The following is a 26,442-nucleotide window of genomic DNA, read 5'->3' on the forward strand; positions in this document are numbered from 1 at the left end:
GCAGCTTCAGATCTGAATAAGAGACATCCCTAACCCTAACCCTAACCCTAACCCTAACCCTAACCCTAACCCTAACCCTAACCCTAACCCTAACCCTAACCCCCAGTCTGGCACGACGCGCTTGACGTCCTCGACCGCGCCGTCGAGCCCTGTTAAGGGTCGGGCAAGCCACGGGCCCGAGGTGACAAGTTGCTCGAGGCTGAGCGAGGTGGCGGACGGCCAGGGGTTGCGGAATTTGCGGATGCCGAGGAGCGGGACGGTGCGGCGATGCGAGGCATAGGGCGAGAGCGACATGCGTCCGAGCCCGCGCTTCGCTTTGAGCGAGTGTTGCACGCTCAGCTAGTGCGCAGGGAGCAGAAGCGAGAGACTCGAGCATTCGAACGGGAGCAGGCATGCGCGAGCGAACACAGACACGGACAACCCGGGACGGAAAAGGAGACAGGAGGCCAAGAGCAGGGTCCTTCGCGGTGCGCGGGTCAGCGCCCGCCTTGCATGTCTGCGCACGCGAGCCAGTGAGCCTACGCGCTGCAGCAAGAACCACGAGACGGCGTCGGTGCGAAAGGGAGAGAGCGACGGGATCCGCGTCTCCGCCAGAAGCTCGCTCCCGACGCGACTCGAGCCAGACTCGCCCACGCTTCTCGTACGCGAGCACAGACGAAAGGGACACCGCTGCACCGCTGCACCGCGCCCGCTTCTGCCTGTACTGCCCGCGACACGAGACACGCCCCGCCTCGCCGCCTCATCAGCCAACTCGCCCCCCCCGCACCGCCTCGACCGCGCGCACACCGCCCATGGAGTGCGTCCTTCGACGTACACTGGCTCGTAGAGCACCACTGACCCGTCCCACAACCCACGCAGGTCCCTCGGCGGCTTCGTGTCGACTCCGATCGCAACCCCGCCGCGCTCCCAGACGCCCGTTCAGGGCGCCACGCCCGCGCCCGCGCCCGCAGACTCGCAGCCCCAGCCACTTGCGCTCGACAAAGAGGTCCAGAACGTCGTGTCGGGCTTCTCGAGCTTCTGGGGCCGCGTAAAGAAGCAGGTGCGTGCGTCGACACTCCCGGCTGCGGCATCGCACACCCGGCCGCGCCAGGTCAGCCAGTAATCGCAGCGACGGTCGACTGACTCGCGCCACCGACACAGGGCACGGCTGCACTGCAAACGGCCGAAAAGCAGCTCGACTCGGCGCGCGCCGACCTTACGCCGCTCATCTCGCAGGCCCGCGCCGGCCTCGACCAGCTCGGCGAGCAGACACGCGCCGAGATCCAGCGCCTGTCCGAGACACCCGCCGCGCAGAACCAGGGCGTCGTCATCGGCGCCGACGGCATGCCCGTCATCCTCGACGATGTCCCGCCTGCCCGGGTTGACAAGGGCAAGGGCGTCGACCGCGAGGGAGGCGACTCGCATGAACATCAAGAGACGCCCGCGGCTGCCGCGTCCGCCTTCTTCGCTTCGCTCGCCAAGAACCAGAACGTCAAGGACCTCTCGCGCAACCTCACGTCGCTCCAGTCGAACCTCTCGACCAACCTGCACCAGCTCCAGTCGCAGCTCTCGCACCTCGACCTCAGCGAGGGGCAAAAAGTCGCCGAAAACTACCTGCACAAGGGCGAGCACTGGTTCCAAGAGTTCAGCGCCGAGGTCGGCAAGCTCGCCAAGGATGCCGTCAAGGTCGTCCCGCCCGGCGCAAGCGCAGGTGCAGGCACGAGTGCGGCGCGCGCGAGCCTCGACAAGGCTGCGGGAGGACTCAGCCGCCGCGAGCAGCTCGTGTACAAGCTCCGCTCCGAGCCCTCCATCTTTCTCGTCGACCCGGCCGACCCGCCCTCTACCCCCGGCGCGCCCGACTCGCGCGAGGCATTCGCGCAGTACCTAGCGAGCGTCCAGCAGACGCATGGCTCGTTCGAGAGCGAGTCGTTCCAGGCGCTCGTGCAGCACGAGCTCGTCGAGGGCGGCGAGGTGCTTCGCAAGACGCGCGACGAGCTCGTGCCTGCACAGCTCAGCGACGAGGCGTTCTGGACGCGCTACTTCTGGCGCAAGCAGCAGATCGAGGACGAGGAGGAGCGGAGGAAGAAGGTCCTGCAGGGTGCGTGTCCGGTCTACCCGTCGGCGCACTCTGCTATGCACTGACACCGCCGACGCACAGTCGCCGAGCAGGACGACGACGACTTTTCCTGGGACATGGACGACGAAGACGGCGCATCGTCTGCCGCTTCGCCGCGCATCCCGCCCGCAGCCACTTCGCCCACAGCCGTTCCCGCCGCTTCGCTCGACGCCGCCGTCGCATCAACTACCACGCCCGCCGAGCCCTCTGCGCCCGACACGCCGAAAGCGCCCGAGGCGCCTACTTTCCCTCCCGCCTCCCCCGCCGCCGACCCCACTCCCGCCGCCGCCCCCGCCGCCGAGACGCCCGCCTCCCCCGCAGTCGCGATTGAGCACCAGTCACCGTCAGCGTCGGACGACCAGCAGCGCTCGCCGCGCGCGAGCAGCGACGGGACGGGCAGCTACGACCTGGTGAGCGCGCAGAGCGGGAACCCGAGCGGAGACGAGGGCGCCGCGTCGCCCGAGGTGCCGCAGCGAGCGGCGGTGAAGCAGGACGCGAAGAAGGCGCCAGAGCCGAAGAAGGAAGAGGAGGACGACGATGACAGCGATTGGGAGTGAAGAAGGGGCGATCTGTTCTTCGTGGCTTTCGTGTGTGTCGCGACTCTTGATTGCGTGTATGTCTGTACCCCTCTCATGTCGTCACTCTGTGTCTGCTCTCGTTACATGCTCCGTCTTTTGTAAAGCTAGGTCTCACTCATTCGGCTTCGGCACGTCAGCGCGCGAGTTTCATCAGGACCAGCCTGGCGCGGTCTACGCAAAGTTCATACGCACCACCTCTCTCGCTAATGCACCACGCTCGTCCTCACGCTGCCGCGTGCGCGGAAACTCCCAAAAGTCGAGCAAGACGACCATTCCGCCCTGGCCCTTCTCATACCGCCTGCCTCTCCGCGCCTCTTCGCCCGTCCGGTCCTTTAGCCGCGCCAGACCGGCGAGGACGAGTTCATTCACGCCGCGAAAGCCGAGGCGGAATGAAGGGAGGCCAAAGCCTTTCGCCGCGATGGAGGGATACAGGCCCGGGAAGGAGGCGCAGGAGAGAAAGTTGATGCGCAGCGGCAGGGGCGGCGCCTGATCCGTGAATCCTGGTGCAATAGTGGCCTGTGTCAATGAGGAAGGTCGAGGAGAGGGTGACGGGAGGAGCGACGAGGTCGAAGTGGAAAAGAGCGAGAGGGCGAGTGCGGCTTTGCGCGGGATGACGAGCGGGTTTGCGAGCCCGTACTACACAACGACCAAGTGCATCAGTGACCGGAGCGGCGCCGCATAGCTAGTGACAGCGGGGCATGCTCAGCGGGAACGCACCCAGTCTTGCACGAGCGTTTCGCGCCCGCCGATCGAGGTGCTCCAGGCTGTGCGCTGGTCGTTCGGCCATCTTGGAGGATGTAGACCACCTGCAATCGGGCGACCGGGTCAGCAAGGCAGTGGGCGGGCATGACTTTCGACGTGGAGCAGGGAATAACGAAGAGCGGCTGAACCGGCACACGTGGCAAGCGAAATCCCAGCAGCTCACGCTTTGTCCCCCACCCGAAGCGGCAAAACATGACGCACTTGCCGCGCACGTCGCCGAGTGCGGGCCAGCGGTCCTCGTCGTACCAGATCGCTCGCGAGCGAGGCGTGCGGTCGAGGAGCGCCCACATCGCGGTCGAGAAGAGCGGTGCCGGGTTCTCCTGCGAGTATGTTACGGGGTCAGCAGCGCGAAGCACCGGACCAACCGAGGGCAAACACGGCTGGCGGCGATCTCATCGACCGGACGCACCTGCTTGCACGAGATGACGACACACTCGCGCCTGCCCTCGTCGCTCTCGAGCCAGCGGTAGACCTCTTCGAACGCGTCGTCTGCGCTTTTGCGCTGCGGGACAGCGCCGTGGTACGCCCACAGCGAGCCGTCGTCGAGGAGGGCAAAGCGAAAGTCGAGGAAGCGGATGCCGCCGCGGAGCTGCGCCGTGAGCGAGGTGGTCTGGCAGATTGAGGAGAGGAATGGAAAATGGAGCGCGAGTGAGTCCTGGGTGCAAGGAGAGGGTCAGCAGAGCGGGATGGCACACGGCGGCAAGCGGACGGACATGGGTGCCCGGGAGGTACAGCTCGTCTAGCTTGGCTTCATCTGGTAAGGAGGACATCCAGCGAGCAGTGTCGACATCGAGCAAGCGGGTACAGGGCTGCAACGTGACAGAAATGTCAGCAGACGTGCTCACGCGGAAGCAAGCGGTCGACGGCGCACCTCGCCCGACGACTCCGAACGCTCCCGGCGCTTCTTCGTCGAGCCGCAGAGGCTCTGTGTACCAGATGGAGAGTCTGGCGTGACGTAGTCGGCCTTGACTCGGGCTGCATCGTGAGCGAGCGCCGATTCTTCGCGGTTGAGGGCGAGGTGGCGAGACGACCACGGGCGTTGCAAGCGGCGCAAGCGGTTGCGAAGACCAGTCAGTGGTTGCTCGCCCTTGACCTGCTCCCCGCTGCTCTCGAATGAGGCAGGGGCGGCTGTCAAGTCGCGCGAGGAGCGGGGCGGTGCAAGAGGAGGAGCGGCGAGAGGTGCAGCTGGTTCGCCAGGATTCACGGGATAGCTCCCGGGAAGTACTGGAGCCATCACTGCGCGCTTCAAAAGACTCTCAGGAGCGAGAAAAGGGCGAAGACTGGAGGCTCGTCATCTCGCAGGACAACACTCTCGCTCCTCGCACGCCGCACGCACCCGCAGAGATGCCCGTGAGCACCACAGGAGCATTCAAGAGCGCTCGTACAGCCCGACTGACCCCTTGTTGCACCCGGTCCCGTCCTCTCGCGCCTCACCACCCCCCGACCCCCACCTCGTCGCTCTCATCGCAGGCTTACCACTCGAGCTGGAACGACGACACGCAGGGCAGCCGCGAAGTCGGAAACCTCGCTCTCCTCCCCTTCTCGTCACGCATCCGTGGAGCCGCGCCTTCCCCCGGTCCGTTCACCGTCCCCCTCCCCCTCCTCCTCCAAGCCGAGCGACCACCCCTCCCTTCTCCCGCGCACCGCTGACCGCCTAGACGACCGCAGCCGACACGACACAGCCCGACATCATCGACGAGGCGCTCGCCCTCTTCCGCCCAAACTCGCTCTTCCGCAACTTTGAGATCCACGGCAGCGCAGACCGCGTCCTCATCTACCTCATCCTCTTTATCGGCGACTGCCTCGGCAAGATCGCACAGGGTGAGCTGCGTAGCGGGTCTTCCGGGAGTGCGAGACTGGGTCATCGACACCGCGTTCCGTCCCCACCGACCCCGAGTCCGCTCACTCCCGCTTCATCCCGCAGCCCGCAGCTGGGCGGCACAAGATGCGCTCAAGCACCTGACGACGCACGCCCTCGGCCACTTTTCCCTCCCCGGCGAGCCAGGCTTCCCCATGAACCAGGTCTTCCAGGGCCCGGGCCCGGGCGACCGCGTCGGGTCCGACGCGCTCCGCGCCTACCTCGTCCACGCGCGCCAGGAGACGGTCGCGCGCCTCGTCGAGCAGCACGTCTACAACCCCGCCGACGCGAGCACCGCCGGCGGCGCAAAGGCCAGCAAGTGGTGGATGGCGTTCCAGGTGCGTTTGCGCTTGCTTCTGGCTGGGGCGTAGCAGCGCCTTCTGCGACGAAGTCGTGTGCCCGTGTGTGTGCGAGTTGTCGCGCCCGTAGCTGAGTGCACGCCTGACGGCGCAACCGATTCCCGACCGTCACCACTGACCATCCTCGAGTTCCTCGCACACAGAAGCGCCGCTTCATGGGCAAGCAGCTCGGCTCGTAGATCACCTGCCCATGAGCTCGAAAGCTTTTGTCGCGCCCGCGGCTCTCTGCATAGACCCTCCCCGCTGCCAACCGAGGCGGACATTCATCTCGTCAGGCGGTCCTCGCGCGCCCGTTTCCCACCCTTCTCCCTTTCCCTCCATTGTTTCTGCCGTGCCCGCAATGTACATCTCTTTGAATCACACTCGCACTCTGCACGGTGGCTCAGGAAAGCGAAAATCGGGATCGACTATCGGGCGAGCCGATGGTGGCGCTCCTCTCGCTTGACCTCGCCACTCGCGTTCGCCTCTGTCCACTCACAGAGAGTCAGCGACCGCATTGCCAGGCTTGATCAGACTAGACAAGCTACACGACCAGCCGCACCACTCTCTCCAAGCGAGTGCACCCTCGTTGGCGTCACTGCGATTCTCTCATCTCTGGTCCGCCTCATACCGCCACCACCGCCTCGAGCAGCCCAGTAGACAGCCAGAGAGCAGTCACGATGCTTGCCTTGATCGCCACCGCGCTGCTCGCGCTCCCTTCGGCGCTCGCCTCGCCCGTCCAGCTCCCCTTCCACTCGTCGGCCTCGCCGTCGAGCACCCGCCTCGTCCCCGTCGCACTTGGCGTCATGTCCAAGTGTCCCGACGCCATGCTGTGCGAGAACGTGTGGGACCGCGTGCTTGAGACCCGGGTTGGCGGCGCGGGAGGCGTGCTCGTACCCGGAGGAGGAGGAGGTGGTGGTGGAGGCGGAAAGGAGGGAGACGTGCCGAGGGGCGAGGTGAGCGAGCTCGTGTCGATGGAGCTCGTCTACATCGGCCGGTGCGCTCGCTTGCCTTTCCGCGCTTTCTCCCAGTCTCACAAACTCATCCTGCCGCTCGTCCGCAGCGAGAACAAGACGGCGACGCACGGCGTGACGTGCATGCACGGCGACAGCGAGTGCGTCGGCAACATGCAGCAGCTGTGCGCGGCCAAGCACTGGACGCCAGCCGACGCGGCGAGTCGAGACGAAGGAGAGGGCGACGAGTTGCGCGCGCAGCTCAGGGGCAAGCAGGGGTGGGAGGACTGGTGGAATGTGCGTTGACTTCCTCTCTTTTGCTTGTGCGCACGCTTGACGATCGAGCTGACCCGAGTTGTGCTTTTTGCAGTTTGTCCAGTGCATGAACTACGGCGACCGCTCGCGCATCGGGAGCGAATCTGCGGCCAAAGAATGCGCAAAGGTCGCCAAGCGGGGTGCGTGACTTTGCTCGCGCCCTAGGTGTCCACAGCAGCTACAGACCTGATGACTGACGCTTTTGAACTGCGCAGAGTGGAACGACTCGGTTGCGTCGTGCGTGACGGGCAAAGAGGGCCGACACTTGCTCCTGTCGAGCGTTCGGCGCGCGCACAAGCTCGGCGTGACCAAGAGCTGCACCGTGTTGATCGAGGACAAGCCCGTGTGGTGCGTTGCGCTGCTTCGTTCGCACTCGAGATCGGGCGAGAACTGACACCTCGCGTACGACGCCTGGAACAGCGTGCACGACGGGACGTGGAAGGAGTGTCCGGCAGGGCACGAGGTGGGCGACTTTGTGCGCGAGGTCAAGGAGAGCTGGGTCAAGCTGAACGTGGGCGGCAAGGCGGAGGACTGAGTGTAGGGGATCGACGGGGTGTACAGAGCAGATTGGCATGGGCCCCTATGGTCCGGGGTGTACAGAGAAGATTGTCCTGGCCCCGTTGAACGTGCTCAGGTATTGCGGGAGAGATGGCTGTCGGAGCAGCGCGCGTGTATGTGCGAGACTGAGCGATCGGGGCGGCCTTCCTGAACGAGAAGGACTCGCGCCTTCGTCGTCACCTTGGACGCGCTCTCGCTCGCTCGCGCACTTCCCTCTCGTCCCTCGTCTCCTCCACTCTTCTGCAGAAGTCCAGTCGTGGCCAGCATGGACCAGTCGTCTGCACCCGCACAGTCTGCCGGCACCGCTTCGAAGCGCGCCCGCGGCCACTCTGCCATGGTGCGTCCCCCACTCTCTCTCTCTCCTCCCTGCCTGCTCTCGCGATGCTCCACACTCTGCCTGTGTCAAATGTGGCTCTGCGACGCAACCGGCGGATCTCGGACTGCCGTGCTCGCTGAACTGGACCGGGTCGACGCGGGGCGGGGCACGTTGGGCCGTCTGCCGGGTGGGAATCCGCCGTTCAAGCTCGCCTACGTGCTGCGCCGTGCCCGTCTCGACGCTGTACAGCTCCACTCGAATCGTCCGCGCCCGGCGCTCGCGCTGGCGCGAGCTTGCACGACGACAAGGCGAGGGGTGGGGGACATGACGCAGTAAGGGTCCACTGCGCCGGGTCGGACGCTGGGCAGCTTCTGAGCGTGCGAATCACCTCGTACGGCACTTGGGATGCGCAAAATTCGCGGCAACTCGAGCAGCGCGCTGCCGACGAGGTTTCGCGTCCGTGGGGGACGAGCAATCCCTCGAGACACGGTGCTGCATGCTGGGGACGTTGTTCCTGCACAGCCGCACCTGCACTGCGCTTCTCAGCTCAACCACGACATGCTGCGCTTTCGACAAAGCACCCTGCGCCTCGGCGAGACCATGTCGCTGACCCCCGCTCTTCGCGGCCCCTGTCTGCAGGACTTCAAGTCGGCCGCGACCGGCGTGTCGGCCAAGGCCATGCGCAACGAGCTCAACGCCATGATCCAGAAGATCGACGACGCCGACTACCGCAAGGTGCGTTGCGCGCTCTTCCTTCCGTCTACTCGACTCGCCTCGTCCCCTCGACTGCCCCAGCTTCCGCCAAACCGTGAGCAGCGGCTCACGTCCTGAACTGGCGCACAGGCATTCGAGGCCGAGATGCAGAGCTTCTTCATCCTCTTCAACCGCTACCTTGCTGAGCGCGCCAAGGGCCAGAAGATGTGCGCCGCTTCTATCCCCTCCCGCCCATGCACGAGCTGACGACGAGGCACCCGCAGTGACTGGGACAAGATCCAGCCGCCGACGAAGGAGCAGGTCGTCCCGTACGCCGACCTGCCCGAGGTGTCGAACCCGGGCCTGCTCGACAAGCTCGCCGTTCTCAAGCTCAACGGTGGTCTCGGTACGACTATGGGCTGCGTCGGCCCGAAGAGTATCATCGAGGTCCGCGAGGGCATGACCTTCCTCGACCTCAGTGTCCGCCAGATCGAGGTGCGTTGTCGCGTTACCGATAGCTTGGTGCTCGAGTTGCATGGCAGCCCGCCGGCGTTGTCATTCGCAAGGTATCTGACGCTTTGGGTCACGCAGCACCTCAACTCGGCGCACAACGTCAACGTTCCGTTCATCCTCATGAACTCGTTCAACACGGACGAGGACACGGCGCGCATCATCCAGAAGTACGCCAACCACCGCATCGAGCTCATGACGTTTAATCAGTCGCGCTACCCGCGCGTCAACAAGGAGTCGCTCCTCCCGTGCCCCAAGTCGGCGCTCGAGGACAAGGGCGCGTGGTACCCGCCCGGCCACGGCGACCTGTTTGACGCCATCATGAACTCGGGCCTCGTCGACAAGCTCCTCGCGAGCGGCAAGGAGTACCTCTTTGTGTCGAACGTCGACAACCTTGGCGCCGTCGTCGACTCGCGCATCCTCGAGCACATGCACACGAGCGGCGCCGAGTTCCTCATGGAGGTGACGGACAAGACCAAGGCCGACGTCAAGGGTGGCACGCTCATCAACTACGAGGGCAACGTCCGCCTCCTCGAGATTGCTCAGGTCCCGAGCGACCACGTCGAGGACTTCAAGTCGGTCCGCAAGTTCAAGATCTTCAGTGCGTCTGCTCTCGTCTGTCTGCGTCTACTAGCCCGAGAGCTCACACGCGCACTGCACAGACACGAACAACCTGTGGGTCAACCTGCGCGCGATCAAGCGCATCATGGAGAACGACGGTATGGACCTCGAGATCATTGTCAACAACAAGACGACCGACAAGGGAGAGGCCGTCATCCAGCTCGAGACGGCCGTCGGTGCTGCTATCAAGCGTGCGTGTAGAATGCACACGCGGGAAAGAGGGCTCGACTGACGGCGAAACTCTCCGCAGACTTCAACAACGCTCACGGCATCAACGTCCCTCGCTCCCGCTTCCTCCCCGTCAAGTCCTGCTCGGACCTGCTGCTGTTGATGAGTGACCTTTATTTACTCGAACATGGCACGGTCCGTGTCTTTCCTTCACGTCGCTTGTCGTCTCAGACCCGCGCTGACGCGACTCGACCACCCAGCTTCGCATGAACCCGGACCGCATGTTCCTCTCTACGCCGGTCATCAAGCTCGGCGACGCGTTCAAGAAGGTGGCGCAGTTCCAGAAGCGGTTCAAGACGATCCCGAGCCTGCTCGAGCTCGACCACTTGACCGTCTCGGGCGACGTCTCGTTCGGGCGCGCGACCGTCCTGCGCGGGACCGTCATCATTGTCGCCAACGACGGGTCCAAGATTGAGCTGCCGGACGGCACGACGCTCGAGAACAAGCTCGTCACGGGCGCGCTTTCGCTGCTCGACCACTGAGCGAGCCTGTTCCTGCGCACCTTGCATCGTTCCTCATCGCCCTCATGCCTTGCGCCTGGTAGTTCCCCTCCTCCCTTTTCTTGTGTAGTCAGTGCAGCTCGAACCCGGAAAATTGCAACCCCTTTTCGCAGTGTGAGCGAGTCGAGAGGGGCGGTGGCCGGGTTGAGGAAGAGAGGTGGGCTTTGATTTCCCTTCGAGGGACGCGACTTGTTTTGCAGGGCTTACGGGCGCACTACCGAAAGACTTGCTCTGCCTCGCAGCCTTGCGCACGCGAGTCGACCGGTCGACCTCCGTCATCTCGACCGCGCTCACCTCTCTGCTGTCCGTCATCTCGCTTCCCCGCTCCTCTCGGCGCAAAGAGACTGCCGAGATGGACCACTGGCCCGACCGCACCGTACACGAGGTCGACTTTGGCAGCGACCGCGTCGGACCGGCCGCTGCGGCTCCGCTGAAGCAGCGCGTGCTCTCGCTCGCGTGGTGGCTCGCGCGCAGGGTCCCGTGGTACCTGTGGCTCATGCTCGCGCTCTTCCTGTACGGGCGATACGTCCAGGGCAACGGCAAGCGCGTCACGAGGGCGAGACGGTCAGTCTTCTTCTCCTCGACATTCCGTCTGGACGCTTGTGCTCGACGGCGAGCGCAACAGCGGGCGGAAATCGCCTCGTGCGCTATCGCGAAGGCCCTCACGGGTGCGCAGGTGTGCGCGCACCAAACGGATTACGCGTGTCGCAACTCCGCTCTGTCGTCGGTCCCTTCGCTGACTTCTTCCCGCACTTCAATGCAGGCGCCCGGCTCCCACTCCCGCGCAAAACCCTCGCCGCTACGACCCGCCAAAGCGTGACGTGATCGCTGGTCGCCCTTCGCCGGTCTCGATCTCGCGCACCTCGCCCAACCTCGAAAGGCGCGGCTCGTACGGCCGGTTCGGGGCAGGGTATGGCTCGCCGGCGCAGTCGAATACGATGACGGAGCGACGGAATGGCGGACGGTCGGGTACGCACTCGTTTGTCGCGTGCACGCTCGACACACTGTGCTGACTTCGATCTCACATGTAGCCTACTCTCCCCTTGCTTCCCCGCGGCCCGTCGTCACGCCCCCGCCGTACTCAGTCTCCTCGCACGTCGACTCGCCTGCCCGCGCCCCTTCCTCGCTCCGCAACGAGTTCACCGCATCTGCGCCCGTCCTCCCGACCACCTCGAGCCTCTCTCGCCGTGCGCCGCTCAAGCGCGCTCACTCGGACGACGCGCTTCCCCCGACCGGCGGGGAGAAGCGCTCCAAGGTCGGCGGCGCCTACGACTTTGCGCACGACGGCGGCGAGGAAGACGCGCCGATGGAGCTGGACGAGGAGGCGCTCGTGCGCGAGCCCGCCGCCCCGAGGGGCACGACGCGCCGCCGTCCGGATGACGACGAGGACGAAGAGGACGAGGCGTCGAAGCGCTCGCGCACGCTCGAGCCGAGCGCGAGCGAGGGAGGAGAGGCAGCTGCGCAGCCGGAGAAGGGCAAGAAGCGCCGCGCATCGGACGGGTCCCTCTCGAGCGAAGGACTCGAGCAGCGCGACACCGGAGTGGTCAAACAGCAGAAGAAGAAGGCGCGCAAGGGCGCAGTCGGCACAGGCAGCGGGCGCGACAAGCGCAGCCTCGCCGACACCTCGTTCGAGCGCACGGACGACGAGGACGCGCTCGACCTGGACGAGGATGGCGAAGGTCGCGCTCCGACAAAGAACGCCGACTCGGACTATTCGGAGTCAGACGAGGCGGCCCAACTGCCGCGGCCTGTCGACAAGGGCAAAGGCAAGGAAAAACCTGCACCCGTCAAGCGCTTCCGCTCGCGACTCGAGCGCCGCGGATCGGACGACGACGACATGATGGGCGACGACCTTCCGCAGTACGGCTCGTCGACGCCCTCGAGCTCGACTCCCGCCTCCCCGGCCGCCAAGTCCCCTCCGCCATCGTCGACGAGCGGTTTCCGCGGCAATCCTCGCCTCGGCCGCATCATCGCCAAGCAGCAGCAGCAGGCTCGCCGCGCGTCGGGCCTCAAGAGCCGGCAACGCTCGCCCTCGCCGCAGGGTCGCGAGCTCGAGCTCGTCTCGCCCGACACGCCGCGCAAGCCGGGCGACGAGTGGGTCAACCACGAGGGCGACCGGTACAAGATCGAATTGGACGGGACGCAGAAGCGCTTGTGCGAGGTGCGCGAGCGCAGGCTCAAGTACCGCATGCCCAAGGACTCGAAGCACCCCGATGCTCAGGCGACTCACGTCGTACGTGTGCCGAGGCCCTCTCGAATGCAACCGTACTGACATGTCGTCGCGCAGGTCATCGTCGAGCGGTGGTTGACGAACGAGCAGTACCAGCAGGCGTTCGAGCACCGCAAGCTCGCGTGGCAGACGACCTTCGAGGAGGAGACGCGCCAGCTCCGCGCGCAGGAGGCTGCCGAGGCTGAGGAGCGCAAAGCTCAGCAGGATGACGCGGTGCCCGGCGACGCGCTCGGCGAGGAGGACCTCCGCAGCGACTTCTACATCCGAGGCGCCGGCACGCCTCTGCGCACCTACCGCAATATCAACGAGATCCTCGCGCGCCCGGGCTCCTCGTCGGGTTCGAGCACGCCGACGCGCCAGTCGCCGATGCTTGCGAACGGTCGCATGCGGCTCGGCGGTGGGATCGTTGCGCGCAACTCGCCGCGCAAGTGGTCCGACTACGAGGTGCGCAAGCTGCTCGAGGACGAGGAGACGGCACGTGCCGAGCGCGAGAAGCGTCGCAAGGCGTATCTCGCCATGGGCGGCGACTTGTACCCGACCGACTACGACCTGAGCGAGGAGGAGCGCATCAAGGCCGCGAAGGACAAGGAGCAGAAGGACAAGGAGCCGGCCAAGCTCAAGCTAGCCGACTACGCGATTGCGGCGCCGCCTCTCGTCGCAGCTGCGTCCGAGGAGAAGAAGAAGGACGAGGTCAAGGCAGTGCGTTGGTCCTGTGCATGCGGCTTCGGGTGAGCCCACTGACCCTACGTTGCCGTGCAGCCCGCACCTTCTTTCGTCGCGCCCAGTGCATCTCCCGCACCCGCCGCAACTACCACCACCACCAGCGGAACCTCGACCAGCACGGCTACTGCCAAGCCTTCCGTTCCCAACTTCTTCGGCGGCGCCGGGTCAAAGTCAGCCGTCGCACCCGCCACCGAAACAAAGCAGCCCGCTGCACCGTCGTTCTCGTTCGGCGCGCCGACACCTGCAAGTGAGAAGAAGGACGAGGCGCCCGCGGCACCGAAGCCTTCTTTCAGCTTTGGCGCGCCCGACGCTAAGCCTGATACCGCCCCGAAGGAGGCCGCCACTGCTGCGCCGAAGCCTTCCTTCAGCTTTGGTGCATCGCCTGCTATTGCAGCGACCGAGACGAAGAAGGATGGGACGCCGAACGCGCCATTCAGCTTCGGTTCGCCTGCCGCTCCTGTCGACAAGAAGGTCGACACAGCGGCGGCTGCGCCCAAACCCCTCTTCGGGTTTGGCGCTTCCACCTCGTCTCCTGCCCTCGACAAGCCTGCCGCCGATATCCCCAAAGCGGCCAGTTTCTCCTTTGGCGCCGCTCCAGCCGCACCGCCAGCGGTATCGGTCTCGGCGCCTGCTCCGGCAGCTGCGGCTCCCTCGCCTTTTGGCTTTGGCGCACCGACCGCTTCCGCTGCTAGCGAGCCAACTAAGGCCGAAAAGCCGTCGTTCTCGTTCGGCGCGCCTGCGGCTCCGTCGGCGACTAGCGCGCCCGGAAGCGCTTCGCCGTTCTCGTTTGGCACGCCAGCCAAGCCCGAGGAGCCCAAGCCGACCGCACCAGCCGCATCACCTTTCTCGTTCGGCGCGGCTGCCCCGACGGCACAAACGTCGTCGACCGGAGCTGTGCCCGCCGCCGCTTCGCCCTTCTCTTTCGGCGGCGCGAGTCCCGCGCCCTCGGCATCCGCCGCGCCGGCTACCACCGGCTTTGGCTTTGGCCAGTCGACCTCGGCCACAGCAACTCCGACCGCGCCTGCCGCATCTGCGGCGCCGGCAGCGACGGGCTTCTCCTTTGGCGCCTCTGCACCCGCCCAGCCGGCGTCAACGGGCTTCTCGTTCGTCCAGGCGAGCGTGAGCCCCGCCCCTGCCAGTCCGGCTCCCGCCGCGAGCGGCTTCTCTTTTGGTGCGGCAGCTCCTGCGGCAGCCTCGCCGAGCGTAGGTGGCGGTTTCACGTTCGGTGCGGCCGCGGCTCCGTCGGGTACGCCGGGCGGAACGCCCATGTTCTGTACGTCATACGCTTGCTCGCTTATCTGACGTGCAGCGAGACTGAGATTTCCTCTTCGCAGCCTTTGGATCCGGAGGAGGCGAAGAGGCGTCGGCGAGTGGAACGACCACCCCGAGGAGGCGACAGATCCGCAGGTTGCCCGGGCGGTGAGAATTGCAAAAGGATTTGTTGTGTGCTCTTCCAATAGCTTGAAATCGGAGTTGTGCTATTCACCCAAAAATGAGCGCCCTTCGCGACTTCGGCGACTTCGGCGAGCCGCCCCACCTCGCGGTCGTGAACAACTTTGCCCTCTTGCGCTCGCCTCTGCAGCTCGTTACCTGCGATGCTTCGTGTACAGTCTCTCTGGATCACTCTCGTGCTGTTCACCGCGCAAACGGTGCGTCGAGTCGGTCTCCTCCATCGGTCGCTTCGTCTGGAGGCGGTGCATCCGGCATAGCGATCGAAGTCGCCGCAGGGTGTGGTGCAGCGCGGCGGTGTGCTTGTGGCATGCAGAGCCTAGTGTCTACCCCCGACGGCTTTCGTCATTCTAATTCGCGAGGCACGCGATGAGCTGACTCTGCTTCCCTTCCCCGCCGTACGCAAACACTCGTCGACAACAGCTCGCATCGCCTATCCCGTTGCGCTTCGACCGCCGTCAAGCAGAAACGCTCACCTCGATACAGTCAACCTCGCAAGCCCCAGCTTCCACCGACTTGTCGAGCGGGCCCGCCGCTTCGCCCACGACGAGCGGATCCGTGACGGGGACTGAGAGCGTCCCGTTCTTTTCGGCGCCCAATACGTTCACTCCGACAGCGTCGGGAGTGAGCCCGGCCCCAGGATCGTTCGTTCACGTCGATCTCCCGTTTCCTGAGACCGCATAGCTGACCTTGTCGCCCGTTTCTCGCCCAAAGCGTTGTCACCATTGTCAACACGGCCGGCGCAGGCTCATACACAGACACGTTCGTCTACACTGCAGCCGCGTCGACCGTTCCGCCGACGGGCAACATCACAAATACGGCTGTACCAGCGCGCAGCGGCGGAGCGGGCGGCGTGACCGACCTGTCGCCCAATCCGACCCACCTCCAGGTACGCGTTGAGCGAGAGCTGTTCTAAGTCGAGCAATTCAATGACTCGTTTCCACCTTTGCCTGCAATTTCTGCAGTTCGCCGCGGCGCCTCCTTCCCTTCTTCCGACGGCGTCTTCCTTCTTGCCTGTCGCACTGTCTCTTTCGCTAGCTCTCATCTCAGGTCTCTACGGCGTGCTTGTATGATAGGTTTCGGTGTGCACCTCACTATAAGATGGCTCAACTCGCGCATTCTTTCACCGGACTGCTTGGGTGCGCGAGACCGCGACCCGCACGTTGCCCTCACGTGAAAGCCACAAAGTGACAAGCTCTCTAGTTGGGTGCTCTCACGGATCATTGGCACAGGGGTCAGCAAGAACGTGCCGAATGATCAGATTGATGCAAGTGATTTCTCGGAGAAACCGCGAGCCTGCTCGTGTCACATCGCTATGCCCCCAAGCCCGCCTCGCCCTCCCTTGCCAGCATTTTCCCAAGCACCGCAATGAAAGTCCTCCCGACCCTCCATACTGGTCGCGCGGCAAGCACCTCAACCGCGGCGCGCAGCGTGATTCGCGCTGCCTCGTCTCCCTCAAGCTCGAGGGAGCCAGGCGCGGAGGGAACAGTGATGGCTGCCGTGCCGCCGAACGCGATGAATGACGATGGATCGTCGAGGGACGTGTCGAGGTAGAACGCATTGGGGCCCGCGGGCGGATGCGCGGGCATGCCGGCGGAGGAAGAGGGATGCGGCGGAGTGGCTGCAAGCTTCCAGGAAGATTGAGGCTTCTCCACTGAGCGCGCGTAGAGGTACAGCACAAGGGTCGCGTAAAGTAGCGTGGCGGGTTCGTACGTGCCTGCGAGTTGCGCAAGATCGATGCGTCAGTAGAGCGTATCGGCAAAAATACGTGAGTGAGCCCGTACCGTGGGTCGGAAAATCGCGCAAAGTGCGCAGCAGCTGCCCTGCGTGCAACGCAAGCACCCTTGCCTGCTCGCTGTGCTCCCGCATCCACTTCACCCAGTGTTCGCGCGCCCTCTGCGCCTCGCCATCGCCCGCTTTGCGCGCAACGCCGTCGAGCTCCTCGAGTGGAATGTAGGTCGCGATCTGCCCTAGATGGTACCATGCGCGCGGCGCGGCGTACAGCGCCGGGTCGTCCTGCGACTGCAGCCCGCCGTTTGCGCCAAAGCGAGGAGTGAACTCGTCCGTGCCGCGCGCGAGGCGGCCGAGCGAGCGGCGCACGTGCGTCGTGATGAGGTCGGCATGGCTTGACACGCCTGACTTTCGGAGCTGCTGGACGTGATGCAGGTTGAGATGCAGCGCTTGGACGAGAACACTGCATAAGTGGGAGTCAGCGAGCATTTCGGAGACAAGCGGAGGAGAAGACCGCACTGCGCGCCGAACGGACTGAGATTGATAGCTGCAGGAAGTGGCGTCGCCGAGTCGGATGACAAGAGCTTGAGAACGACCGGGATTGCAACGGGGTCTCGCACGTTCGCCTTGGCCTCGAGCCACGCCTCGGCGTTTGGAGCCGTCCACAAGCTCTCGTCGCACGGCAGCAGCGTCTTCAATTCGCTGCCGTTCATGCACGGCGCCGTCCGGAGGAGAACGGCCGCTTCGCCGTCGAGAACTGCGGACGAGTAACGATTAGAGCTGACAGTTCTTGTGAGAAACGGTGTTGACAAAGACGCACGGTAGCACGCCATGGCTGTTCGGCGCCGCTCCTCGTTCGTGATGAAAGCCGACCATTGCGCAGCTGGTGAATTGTCAACCGGCATGCGGCTTTGCGAATCCTCAAAGACGCGCTGCTGTCGCAGCATTGTCGTGTGCACGCTCTGGAAGACGGCGGCGAGCTCCATGGTCCTGGGAGCCGGCGAGAGCGTCAGACGTGGTGTGAGCGAGAGGGCTTCAGCGAAGGGTACGCACCTGCCCGAGCCAGTCCAGCGCAGAACAGCCCACAGCATCTGTGCTTGTGCCTGTGGAAGTATCGCAGTTAGCTTGTGTAAACGACTATGGCGGAGTACTGCGAAGCCGAAAAAAAAGCCCGACTCACGATCGGCAGACTCCTCGCCAAGCGGTTGTCACGGTTGATTAGTCGCTCCACACCACGTCTCGCGACCTCGACGAGGACACGCCCAAGCTGCAGCGCGCCCGAGATCGGCGCGTAGACGGCCCCGATGCCGAGGAGTATTAGGAGGAGCTGCCCGAGCGTCTTCTTCGGGTTGAATGTCGGAACGTGCAGGAAGGGGATGAGCGGATGGAAGTGGCCGAAGTAGAGCGAGAGGAGCAGGTCTGTAGGTCCGACGTGTCAGGCTGAGTTGACCAGTGAACGAGACGAGAGACGAGACGAGAACGGACCGAAGACAGGGAGCGGAATGCGCGAGAGGGTGCCGTACAGCTTTACAGAGGCAGCATGTCAGTCGAGGCACCAAGACTAGCTATGAGAGTCTCTACTCACCGCATGGTACTCGTCGTCGCTCAGCTGCGCAAACCTGAGTGTCTCGAGCAGCGCGATGCGCAGCTGCTCGTCGCACTTTGGCAGGCTTGGCCCGGCGCCGCTTGCAGGCGCAATGGGCGTGGCGAGGATGGACATTGACGCTTCGCGGTCGAGGCGCACGGACGACTCGTGGCCCGTCGGATTCCAGATGAGCGGCCATGCAGACGAAGCGGACGCGGCGGCATGCGCAGCTGCGTCGGCCGCGGTGCTCCTACCACCCGTCGAGGCCGTGCCAGGGTCGAGTTCTCCCTCTTCGCCTGCAGGGCCGACTTCTGGATGGGGCGAGCCGTGCCGCGAGGGCATACCAGCCGCAGTGATGAGGATGCGCGGGCGATACGAGGGCGTAGAGCTCGGTGGTGGCGAAGCAGCTTCGTCATGCTGCACTGACGGTGGCGCCGGCTCGAGGTGGACTGGCGACGGGAGAGAGGCTGACGGGGACTGGAGGAATTGCGACCAGAACATGTTGTCGTCGGTCGGGAGGAAGAAAGCATTCGACAGGTCGTCCTCGAGCGTCGTCGTACCAGCCGGTTGTTGCTGTAGCACGAGGCTGAGGAGGCTGTCAAGGATCGTGTTCGAGCCGGCGGGAGCGGGCTGTTGGGCAGGAGCGGTCGAGTAGGTTGCGCGAAAGGTCGAGGGCCCCGCATCGAGACTGCCTTGATTCGTGAAGGTTGATGATTGTGCAGGTAGTTGCGGGTGGAAGGTGAGAGGCGGCGGGAAGGTTGGTGGAAGCGGCGGGGGGAGCGGCAAAGAGGAATCAAGCCGGAAAGACGGAGGCGGAGAGGGCAGTTGGAGATGGTTCCTGCAGCAATTCTGGGTGGTGAGCAGAAGATGCGCTCGAGTCAGGCGCGTTGACTAACTCGACGGTAGGATCGCCTTGATTCAGATTCGCGTCGACCTGAAGATCGAATGTCGGGTTTTCAAGCTCGACGCTTTGGCTTTGCATTCGCGCGCGCTTCGGCTCACGCGTCGATGAAGCCGACGACTGGCCCGTGTCGTATTCGCACGAGCGCTTGAGCTTGTTACACCTCTCGCACGGCTGCGCGCCACTGCAGCGTACCTGCGTCACGAGGCTTCAGCGTCATTTTGTAGACTCGCGGAGACAAATTCGTGCTCACTTTTGCGGTGGCACACGATTGACAAGCTGCGTCGAAGGATTAGTGAGCAACGTGCTCGAGATGATGGACAAGGTGGCACACCTTGCGAAACCCGCTTTGCCGTGCCGCCACCCTCGCCCGGTGCTGTAGCCTCGCGCGAGTGGATCTGCGAGCGAATAAAGAGGTTCAGGTGTGCTGAACGAAGCTGTGATCGCGACTCGGTGTACGGACCTTTGTGTGCCGACGAAGCACGTCGCTGCGAGATTGCCGGCGTCAGCACCATTGCCTCGGGAGTGTGGCGAGGATCTAGGACGCACCTCCTCGCGAAGCTCTTGCCGCACTATGAGCCGAGTCGTCGCAGCAGAGGTCAGCAGACGGCGCCCACGACAAGCTGAGGGAGGACAGCGCACCTCCTTGCAAGTGTAGCCGGCGGGGTCCGTATGAGTCTTGATATGCCGTTCGAGGTGCTCTATCCGAGCGTAGGATTGGTTGCAGCCTGGCTGCGTGCACTGCACGACGGGCCTGGGAGCCAGTCAGCGGGAGGGCAGTTCGAGCGAGCCTATGCAGACGCGGAAGCGGATGCGGACGCACGGCGTGGGTCCGCACAGGGGCTGTTTCTTCTTCCTGCACCTGCACATCGGCCATCGTCGTGCTTGCCTGCGGGCTCGTCGGGCTGGAGGTGGGCGGGCGCGACGAGGAGCGGGAGCGGCGGGGGCGGCGGGCGGGGGGCACCTGGAGGGAGCCCGGGCCTCGGCTCAACAGCGAAGCCGGCGAAGCCTCCGCCCGGGGCGAGACCGCATGGCGGCCACGGTGCACTGCGCACGGAGCGGAGGCCAGGCAAGTTTGCAGTACATAGAAGCGCAGCCTACGAGCAGCAGAGCGAGTCACAGATCCCCCAGCGTCTGCAAACCGGCAGCAAGCGATAGCGACGGGAATGAGAAGACTCGGCGGGGAAGGCGAGAGGCCCGCGTTCAGCGGACAGACCGTGTAAGCCCGCAGCACCTTATCGCGTCGATATGAGCCCGTCCGGCCAATCAAGAGAGATGTGAGGACGGAAGAAGCGACGAGATGCGAGGCGACGAGATCGGCCTCGGTCCACCGCTTGGACACCGACGAGACTCGCCGTGAGCTTGCCGCGCACCTGCTCGCGGATGGCGTGCTCCAGACGAGCCGGCGAGCCCGCTGCCCTGCGCTTGCCGGCGATACGCTCATCGAGGGCGAAGGCGAACCGAGCAGGACGACTCGTTCCGCAACCGCTCGCGCTGCTAGGAACGGAGAGACACGTCGGAATACACAACCTGCTGCAGAAGTACAGACACACCTGCCCGCGCGTACACAGCTTCGCTCGACCGCGACTCGACCTCGTCCTCCTCGCCCACTTCCTCCTGCTCTTCCTGCTCCTCAGAATTGCCCGCCGATGGGGTACTCCCACAGGTCGGCGACCCGTCCGACGGTGCTCGTCCAAGCGCCGTGCACCCTCCCGAGCACGAAAACGCCCGTCATCATCAGGGTCACGAAGATGCGCTGGTCGGTCGACGCGCCGAGCGGCCTCGTCGCTGCCTCGTTGCGGCGCAGAGGGCGGTAGTGCGGCACACCGCGACCCTCGGGCCAGCTCGCTGCAGGGCAGAGACGCGCGATCAGCTTGGATGACTTCGCTTGGTGCCCTACCTCCGCTTCTCTCCCCGCTGTTCGGCTCGTAACGCACCTGGATTCGGCCCGTCGTACGGCGCTCGGTACTCTCGATCGCTTCGCCGACCGTCCTGGTCGAGCGGCACCGTCTCCTGACGTCGAGCCGAATGCTCCTCGACGAGCTGCTCGCCGCGGAGGCGGAGGACACTGGTCGGAATGCCGCCTTCGGCAGCAGCAGCGGCTGCAGTCGTGATCGTGGTTGCCATCGTGGTTTCTGCTTGCTTTGTGAGGGCGAATGCGAGACGAGGAGAGCTTACACAGCGCTGCCCCGCCTCGCCGGCACCGCCTCCCACCTCACCCGCGTTCGCTCGGGTGGATGAGCCGAAACCGCCTGCTTTCGCTGCTCGCTTCTTCTTGCCGCTTTGAAAGCACTTCATTATGGCTTCTCAGCTGCTTGCAAAGTACAAGGCCGTCCACGCAGCTGCGCTGGACGGATCCGTCTCGTACCCTCGCTTCGCCGCAGAGCAGCTCGTCAAGCTCTACAGTGCGCATCCCTTTTCTCCTTGGATCCAGTGGCAACTGACCTGTTCTGCTTGTCAGACATCATCTCCGAGGAGCGCCGCGCTCTTGAGGACGCCTTGCAGAAGGACACCGGCGTGAATTCGGTCGAGGCGCAGTGCGAACTCGCACTTGTTCTCGCGCTCGTCAAGCGTACGCTCGAGCACGTCGAGTACGAGCGGCAGAAGGAGAGGAAGGAGGCTGCTCTCAAGGACGATGGCCGCATCGAGAAGGGGAAGGGTGTCCTCTTGATCGTGAGCGATGCAGCCGGTACGTGCACAGTCGCTGGAGCGTCGACGGGCAAGCTGGAGCTGACTCTGCCTTGTATGCAGCCCCGCTCTACTCGGTGATTGCGCCTCTCGCGATGGGCATCTCGACCGGCAATGCGATCGCCTGCTTCGTAAGTCGTGAGTTCGAATGCACTTTTACCATCGCAAGGCTGATTATTCTCCCTGTAGCTCCCCTCGTCGACGCCTTCCCTCTCGTCGCTGCTCGAGTTGACGCTCACGAAAACGCTCAATCGATTCGCCTACCTGTTCACGACGTCCGACCCTGCCACTTTCGCAGCTCCCGAATTTGTGCTCAAGCCCAGCGCTCCCGTATTCGTCATCACCAGCCGTACTACGAGTGTCCCTGAGTCGGGCAGTACGCTCGTTGCATCGGCCGGGACTGCAGGAGCCACCGCTGTGGTCGACCGCCTCTCGCCCTCGTCCGCTGAGCTCGCCTCGGTTGCCCGCCTCGTCGTGCGCGGCAAGTTCCACGCGCTTGGTCGCCTCCCCGGCTCGGTGGCACGCGTGCTCGTACATGAGGAGAGTGCTGGCGCTCTACTCGATGCGATCCTGCACGAGATTGGAGTCGCCTTCGGACGCGACGCAGCTCTCGCGAGCGACTACGGGAGGATGCGCGGCGGCGCATGGGAGGCGCCCGACTTCAAGAGGGAGAAAGATCAGGGTGCGAGGGTGCTCTGCGGCGGTGCGCGCAAGGCAGGGGACGAGGACGGATTCTACCCGCCGACCGTCTTGAGCAACCCGAGTTGGTGCGTTGGCGTGTCCTCTACAAGCATGTCCAACACGACTAACTTTGCGCCTTTCACAGCGGCCTGTTGACGAAGAGCCCGCAAGGACCGATCCTGCCGGTCGAGACGTTCGGCAGCCACGAAGACCTGCTTTACAAGCTCGGCGGAATGTGCGTGTCTGCCCGCCTTTGCAAAGTTCCACACCGCGCTGAACAGCTCTTTCGTTTCGAACAGCGACACGTCCGTTTTGTACCTGTTCAGCCCGGAGCCCGAGGTCGTCGAATACCTCGCAGCCGAGTCGACCGCAACGACCGTCTACGCGAACGACATTCCGCTCGAGGCCCTCTGTGCGTGCCATGCGCTTTTCTGTCTCGACTGTGCTGACGATTGTCGCTCTTTCCCAGACGACCCGGGCAACATCCTCACTTCGCCGTCCCACTATCTGTCAACCTCGCGCCTCGTCCGCCCAACCGCCAGCTCATCGACCTCTTCCCCCGCCCTCTTTGCGCCATTCACTCCTTCGCGCCTGAGCGCCCTCGCCTCCCTCTTCCCGCGCGAGCAGAAGCTCGTTTTCAAGCGCACCAAGCACGCCAACATTATCCGCCGCGTCTTCTTCCTCCAGGGAGTGTTCATCACGCTCGGAGCGATTGTCACGGTGTTGCTCGGCAGCACGGGCTGGGTTGGCTGGTCTGCCATCAAGTGGTTCAAGAGTCGGTAGACGGTGCCGCCATTCCCTCCCTTTCCGTTTCAGGTTCGACAGTGTGTAATGCATGCGGTGTTCGTACTTTCTCTCTCGCCCGCATCGCACAGCGAGGCAAATGCAGTGTCTGTGCAAGGATAAGCAGGAGAAGCGCCTCTGTCTAAACCCAGTACCATGCCGCAACGGCAACCCAACATACAACGGCAGGCCATGCGACCTCCCACGTCTGCGCAACGGCTTCTGCGCCCGCTTGTCCGAGCGGTCCGCCGAGTCCCTTGCCGCCTGCGAGGCGCACGAACGGCGCAGCGAGCTTGCGCCATGTCGAGCGCGCAGCGCGCACGACGGGCCGCAGGACGTGCCGCGAGAGCGGAGACAGGAGCGAGTTAGCGGCGAGGCGGTCGAACGCGCGCTGGAAGAGGCGGGCGATGCGGGTGGGTAGGGAAGCCCGAGAGGAGGGCGACGCGGGTCCGCCGGGCAGCGAGATCGAGTGCGAAGGCGACGACGGCTTGCTCGTCCCCTCCCAGAGCCACACGCGCGACACGCGCCGCACGTGGCCCCTCGCCGGGGTGCCCGGAGCATCTCCCGCGCCTCCCGCATCCACCGCGTCGTGTGCGCCAAACTCGCCGCCGTCGTCAAACCCGTGCTCGTCGTCGGTCGGCGGCCCGCCTGCGTAATACCCGCCGGCATGGTCTAGATGCGCCAGCCCCCCAAGCAAGCCAGGGAACTGCGCTTCGACGTCCTCGGCATCGGCGTCCTCCTCGGCCGTGCTGACGCGGCGCGAGCCCGGCAGGCCACCCAGCAGCGTGCGCGAGAGCGATCGCTTGTGCCCGTGCCCGGCGCCGCCACGCCCAGGCGTACCGGGCACACCTCCAGCGCCGTTGCCGAGATGCGGCGTCGATGCGGCTGATGGTAGGCCATTCGCGCGTGCAGAAGCGACACGCCGGGCGGTGCGGCGCCGCTGGACTGCGGTGCGGACGACGACAGCGAGCTTGGGCACGAAGAAGAAGAGGACGAAAGACCCGAAGAGCGGCAGATAAAGGTGGAGGTAGGTCCCGAGCTGGTCAGGTAGGGTGCAGTTCTTCTGCGTGTAGGTGTACGACACGGGCGTCTCGGGGTCGTCGGGATCCTCGGCGTCGAGGGGAGGTAGCGGTGCGTATAGCGAGAGCAGGTGATACCCAGGTCGCCGGATGCCCATGGCCATCGAGAACGCCTTGACCGTCGTCTCGCCGACGGGGGTCTTGCCGTCCAGCGGGCTCGTGTACCCCTCGTGCCGCACGAAGCAGTAGTCGTGATCGTCGCCCGAGTAGACAATGGAAGGGCGCACAAGCCGCATGAGATAGCGGGTCGCGCGCTCGTCGAGCTCGTTCTGGTAGTTACGACCGGCCCCTTGACGAATCGGCCGCGAGTGCTCGCGCTGCTTGCCGCACGAGGCGCCCTCGGGGCGATAGAGCGGGATGTGCGTCAAGAGAATGCGCGGAACGGTGACCTGGCCTGCAGGACGGGACTGGTCAGCGTTTCGAGGTTGATGAAAAGGGCCGAGCGAAAGCGTGCGCACCTCCGCCCATGCCCGTCTCGAGCCACCTCCGCATCGCTTTGAACCCGCCACCGTCGCTCTCCCAGTACTCGGGCTCGAGCAGCGCCATCGCATCGACCCAGACGACCTCCCACCCGTTCCACTCTCGCACGCCCCAGGTCGGCCCAAAGGTGTCTCGGAAGACTTCGCGGCCGTATGCCGCAAGTGCAGTCGAGCCGCGGTGCAGGCCGAGGTCGTGATTCCCTGGAACGATAATCGAAGGAACGGGAGGGGTGAGGGAGGAGCGGCCGGATGACGACGACGAGAGAGTCGAGAAGGACGAGGTAGATGCTCGCGGGAGCGGAAAGAGAAGGTGGAAGCGGTGTACGTAGGCCGAATGTCTGCGCCGCGAGAAGAACGATCAGCCTCGCCTGTGGTGCGATACATGCGTCTAGTGGAGGACCCACTCTCGATGATCGACCGTCTCGGTGCCCGAGTCAAGCAGATCCCCGAGCCATACGACGGCGTCGAGCCCGCCTCCGCTCTTGCCCCGGCTGTACCCGGTCACGGCCTTCCAGCTCTTTCGCGCGTACAGGTCCGTGATCTTTACGCCGAGCCACCTCAGTGCCCAGTTGCGCCCGGGGTAGCTGCGCATGTCGAGCAGCTGCGGGTCGGCGACGACGAGGACGTGGAACGGCGTCCCGCGGCGGTCGCGCCTCTGCGCCGCGGCGCGCCATCGCGCGTCGTCGATCCACGCGGCGCTGCTCGACGGCGGGGAGGCGCCGTCCCAGACGCGCCCGCGGACCGAGGGCGAGTCGTCAAAGGCGCAGTGCCAGGAGGCGGCGAGGCGGAAGGAGAGGTGCTCGGCCCAGAAGACGAGGAGGACGAGGAGGACGCGCAGGACGAGGACGAGGAGCGGCGGGAGCGGAGGGGTGAGGGTGCGCCGTCGTCGCGGGAGGGGCGCGAGAGAGGGTTTGCGGATGACGGGGGACGAGACGATCCTGTGCGAACGAGCGTCAGCAAGCCCTGGCAGGGGTTGAAGCAGGCGAGACGCCAAGCAGGCGCAGTGGAGTCGCGAGGAACGCCGCGAGTGAGCCGCCGGCGAACGCAACGCACCGGTTCATCGTGAATGCGAGCTCTGCAGCTGCACGAGCGCCTCAATCCGCAGCGGCCGTGGGGCTACGGGAGCTCCGCCTGGATGCAGCTGCGCAGGTGCACGGCAGTGATCCCGCCTCGTTCGGGCTGTGTCCAGCCGAGCCAGTCGATTCAACAAGCTCCTGCAGCCCGACTCGAGGGCCACTCTGCTCGCTCGGGCGCTCGGTGAGATGGCGAGGCTGGACCTCGACAGCGATGGCGACGAGTTGCGCGGGCTATGACAACGGGAGCGGTCGGCGGCTGCTGTTCCACCCACTGCAGAATCGCTGTCGGAAGCTGTGCAGCTCCTTTCGACCTCTGGCTCGAGCGAAGCGCAATGTTGGGCGAGCGAGCGTCTCCCTTCGTGCTGCTCTCGTTCCGATCGCTGCCTCGAATGCGCGCATATCTCGACTGCGAGGCCCTGTATGCGCCGAGCATTTCCAAGACTCTCCGCTAAGCGTGTGCACGTCCTCACTCGCCTCGACCGCGGTCATCCCCCCCGCTTCGTGCTGGTCGCTCCTTTCGCTCCTCCCAACGCGACTGAGCCCGGTCCTGCTGCGAGCCACGCGGCTGGTAGCCTTACAGACTGGCACCGTCTTCTATATCTGCGCACACCCGCGCCCGCACTTAGTCCCGCTCGCCGACCCGTGCATTTGCTTCCGCTTCATTTGCGAATGTCGCCTTCTCCGCTTGCTCGAGCTGTATCCGACGGGCTCC

General features: G+C 64.9%; 12 protein-coding genes across 12 annotated transcripts; 7 read left to right on the forward strand and 5 right to left on the reverse strand.

Annotated features, from left to right (window-relative positions):
- Window positions 1-100: 100 nt before the first annotated feature.
- Window positions 101-294, reverse strand: JCM10292_002617 (uncharacterized protein; the record flags this gene model as incomplete). The annotated part of the gene is made up of 1 exon (XM_076652677.1): window positions 101-294. A coding segment is annotated over one exon (194 nt), but the record flags the coding sequence as incomplete, so codon positions are not given.
- A 497-nt stretch (window positions 295-791) lies between these two features.
- Window positions 792-2,652, forward strand: DOS2 (Dos2p; the record flags this gene model as incomplete). The annotated part of the gene is made up of 4 exons (XM_076652678.1): window positions 792-796; window positions 859-1,039; window positions 1,141-2,077; window positions 2,138-2,652. 4 exons carry the CDS (start codon window positions 792-794, stop codon window positions 2,650-2,652), a joined length of 1,638 nt encoding a protein of 545 aa, XP_076501747.1.
- Window positions 2,653-2,844: 192 nt separating this feature from the next.
- JCM10292_002619 (uncharacterized protein) lies at window positions 2,845-4,669 on the reverse strand (the record flags this gene model as incomplete). Its single annotated transcript, XM_076652679.1, has 6 exons — window positions 2,845-3,309; window positions 3,391-3,479; window positions 3,599-3,755; window positions 3,845-4,090; window positions 4,149-4,244; window positions 4,307-4,669. The coding sequence occupies 6 exons, from the start codon at window positions 4,667-4,669 to the stop codon at window positions 2,845-2,847; spliced, it is 1,416 nt and encodes a 471-aa protein (XP_076501748.1).
- A 110-nt stretch (window positions 4,670-4,779) lies between these two features.
- ARC18 (Arc18p) lies at window positions 4,780-5,831 on the forward strand (the record flags this gene model as incomplete). Its single annotated transcript, XM_076652680.1, has 5 exons — window positions 4,780-4,785; window positions 4,906-5,011; window positions 5,104-5,256; window positions 5,360-5,631; window positions 5,796-5,831. The coding sequence occupies 5 exons, from the start codon at window positions 4,780-4,782 to the stop codon at window positions 5,829-5,831; spliced, it is 573 nt and encodes a 190-aa protein (XP_076501749.1).
- A 480-nt stretch (window positions 5,832-6,311) lies between these two features.
- On the forward strand, window positions 6,312-7,434 carry JCM10292_002621 (GILT family protein; the record flags this gene model as incomplete). The annotated part of the gene is made up of 5 exons (XM_076652681.1): window positions 6,312-6,628; window positions 6,695-6,881; window positions 6,955-7,039; window positions 7,115-7,247; window positions 7,320-7,434. The coding sequence occupies 5 exons, from the start codon at window positions 6,312-6,314 to the stop codon at window positions 7,432-7,434; spliced, it is 837 nt and encodes a 278-aa protein (XP_076501750.1).
- Window positions 7,435-7,722: 288 nt separating this feature from the next.
- UGP1 (UTP glucose-1-phosphate uridylyltransferase) lies at window positions 7,723-10,307 on the forward strand (the record flags this gene model as incomplete). The annotated part of the gene is made up of 8 exons (XM_076652682.1): window positions 7,723-7,794; window positions 8,413-8,508; window positions 8,617-8,693; window positions 8,751-8,961; window positions 9,058-9,577; window positions 9,639-9,788; window positions 9,848-9,960; window positions 10,026-10,307. 8 exons carry the CDS (start codon window positions 7,723-7,725, stop codon window positions 10,305-10,307), a joined length of 1,521 nt encoding a protein of 506 aa, XP_076501751.1.
- A 370-nt stretch (window positions 10,308-10,677) lies between these two features.
- Window positions 10,678-14,701, forward strand: JCM10292_002623 (uncharacterized protein; the record flags this gene model as incomplete). Its single annotated transcript, XM_076652683.1, has 6 exons — window positions 10,678-10,889; window positions 11,089-11,294; window positions 11,357-12,558; window positions 12,613-13,254; window positions 13,315-14,551; window positions 14,613-14,701. 6 exons carry the CDS (start codon window positions 10,678-10,680, stop codon window positions 14,699-14,701), a joined length of 3,588 nt encoding a protein of 1,195 aa, XP_076501752.1.
- Window positions 14,702-14,873: 172 nt separating this feature from the next.
- JCM10292_002624 (uncharacterized protein) lies at window positions 14,874-15,800 on the forward strand (the record flags this gene model as incomplete). The annotated part of the gene is made up of 4 exons (XM_076652684.1): window positions 14,874-14,927; window positions 15,214-15,371; window positions 15,442-15,616; window positions 15,693-15,800. 4 exons carry the CDS (start codon window positions 14,874-14,876, stop codon window positions 15,798-15,800), a joined length of 495 nt encoding a protein of 164 aa, XP_076501753.1.
- Window positions 15,801-16,040: 240 nt separating this feature from the next.
- Window positions 16,041-19,821, reverse strand: JCM10292_002625 (uncharacterized protein; the record flags this gene model as incomplete). Its single annotated transcript, XM_076652685.1, has 15 exons — window positions 16,041-16,444; window positions 16,512-16,921; window positions 16,978-17,215; window positions 17,279-17,448; window positions 17,512-17,561; window positions 17,639-17,877; window positions 17,944-17,983; window positions 18,044-18,881; window positions 18,940-19,139; window positions 19,198-19,223; window positions 19,279-19,342; window positions 19,408-19,432; window positions 19,494-19,516; window positions 19,587-19,685; window positions 19,768-19,821. The coding sequence occupies 15 exons, from the start codon at window positions 19,819-19,821 to the stop codon at window positions 16,041-16,043; spliced, it is 2,880 nt and encodes a 959-aa protein (XP_076501754.1).
- Window positions 19,822-20,577: 756 nt separating this feature from the next.
- Window positions 20,578-21,071, reverse strand: JCM10292_002626 (uncharacterized protein; the record flags this gene model as incomplete). The annotated part of the gene is made up of 2 exons (XM_076652686.1): window positions 20,578-20,792; window positions 20,882-21,071. 2 exons carry the CDS (start codon window positions 21,069-21,071, stop codon window positions 20,578-20,580), a joined length of 405 nt encoding a protein of 134 aa, XP_076501755.1.
- Window positions 21,072-21,243: 172 nt separating this feature from the next.
- Window positions 21,244-23,096, forward strand: JCM10292_002627 (uncharacterized protein; the record flags this gene model as incomplete). The annotated part of the gene is made up of 7 exons (XM_076652687.1): window positions 21,244-21,349; window positions 21,406-21,633; window positions 21,696-21,763; window positions 21,822-22,399; window positions 22,459-22,548; window positions 22,613-22,725; window positions 22,783-23,096. 7 exons carry the CDS (start codon window positions 21,244-21,246, stop codon window positions 23,094-23,096), a joined length of 1,497 nt encoding a protein of 498 aa, XP_076501756.1.
- Window positions 23,097-23,238: 142 nt separating this feature from the next.
- JCM10292_002628 (uncharacterized protein) lies at window positions 23,239-25,715 on the reverse strand (the record flags this gene model as incomplete). The annotated part of the gene is made up of 4 exons (XM_076652688.1): window positions 23,239-24,569; window positions 24,634-24,992; window positions 25,059-25,592; window positions 25,708-25,715. 4 exons carry the CDS (start codon window positions 25,713-25,715, stop codon window positions 23,239-23,241), a joined length of 2,232 nt encoding a protein of 743 aa, XP_076501757.1.
- Between the last annotated feature and the right edge of the window lie 727 nt (window positions 25,716-26,442).

Source organism: Rhodotorula paludigena (assembly GCF_050403205.1).
Source record: "Rhodotorula paludigena JCM10292 DNA, Rt_paludigena_JCM10292v1_ctg86, whole genome shotgun sequence".
Classification (NCBI taxonomy): domain Eukaryota; kingdom Fungi; phylum Basidiomycota; class Microbotryomycetes; order Sporidiobolales; family Sporidiobolaceae; genus Rhodotorula; species Rhodotorula paludigena.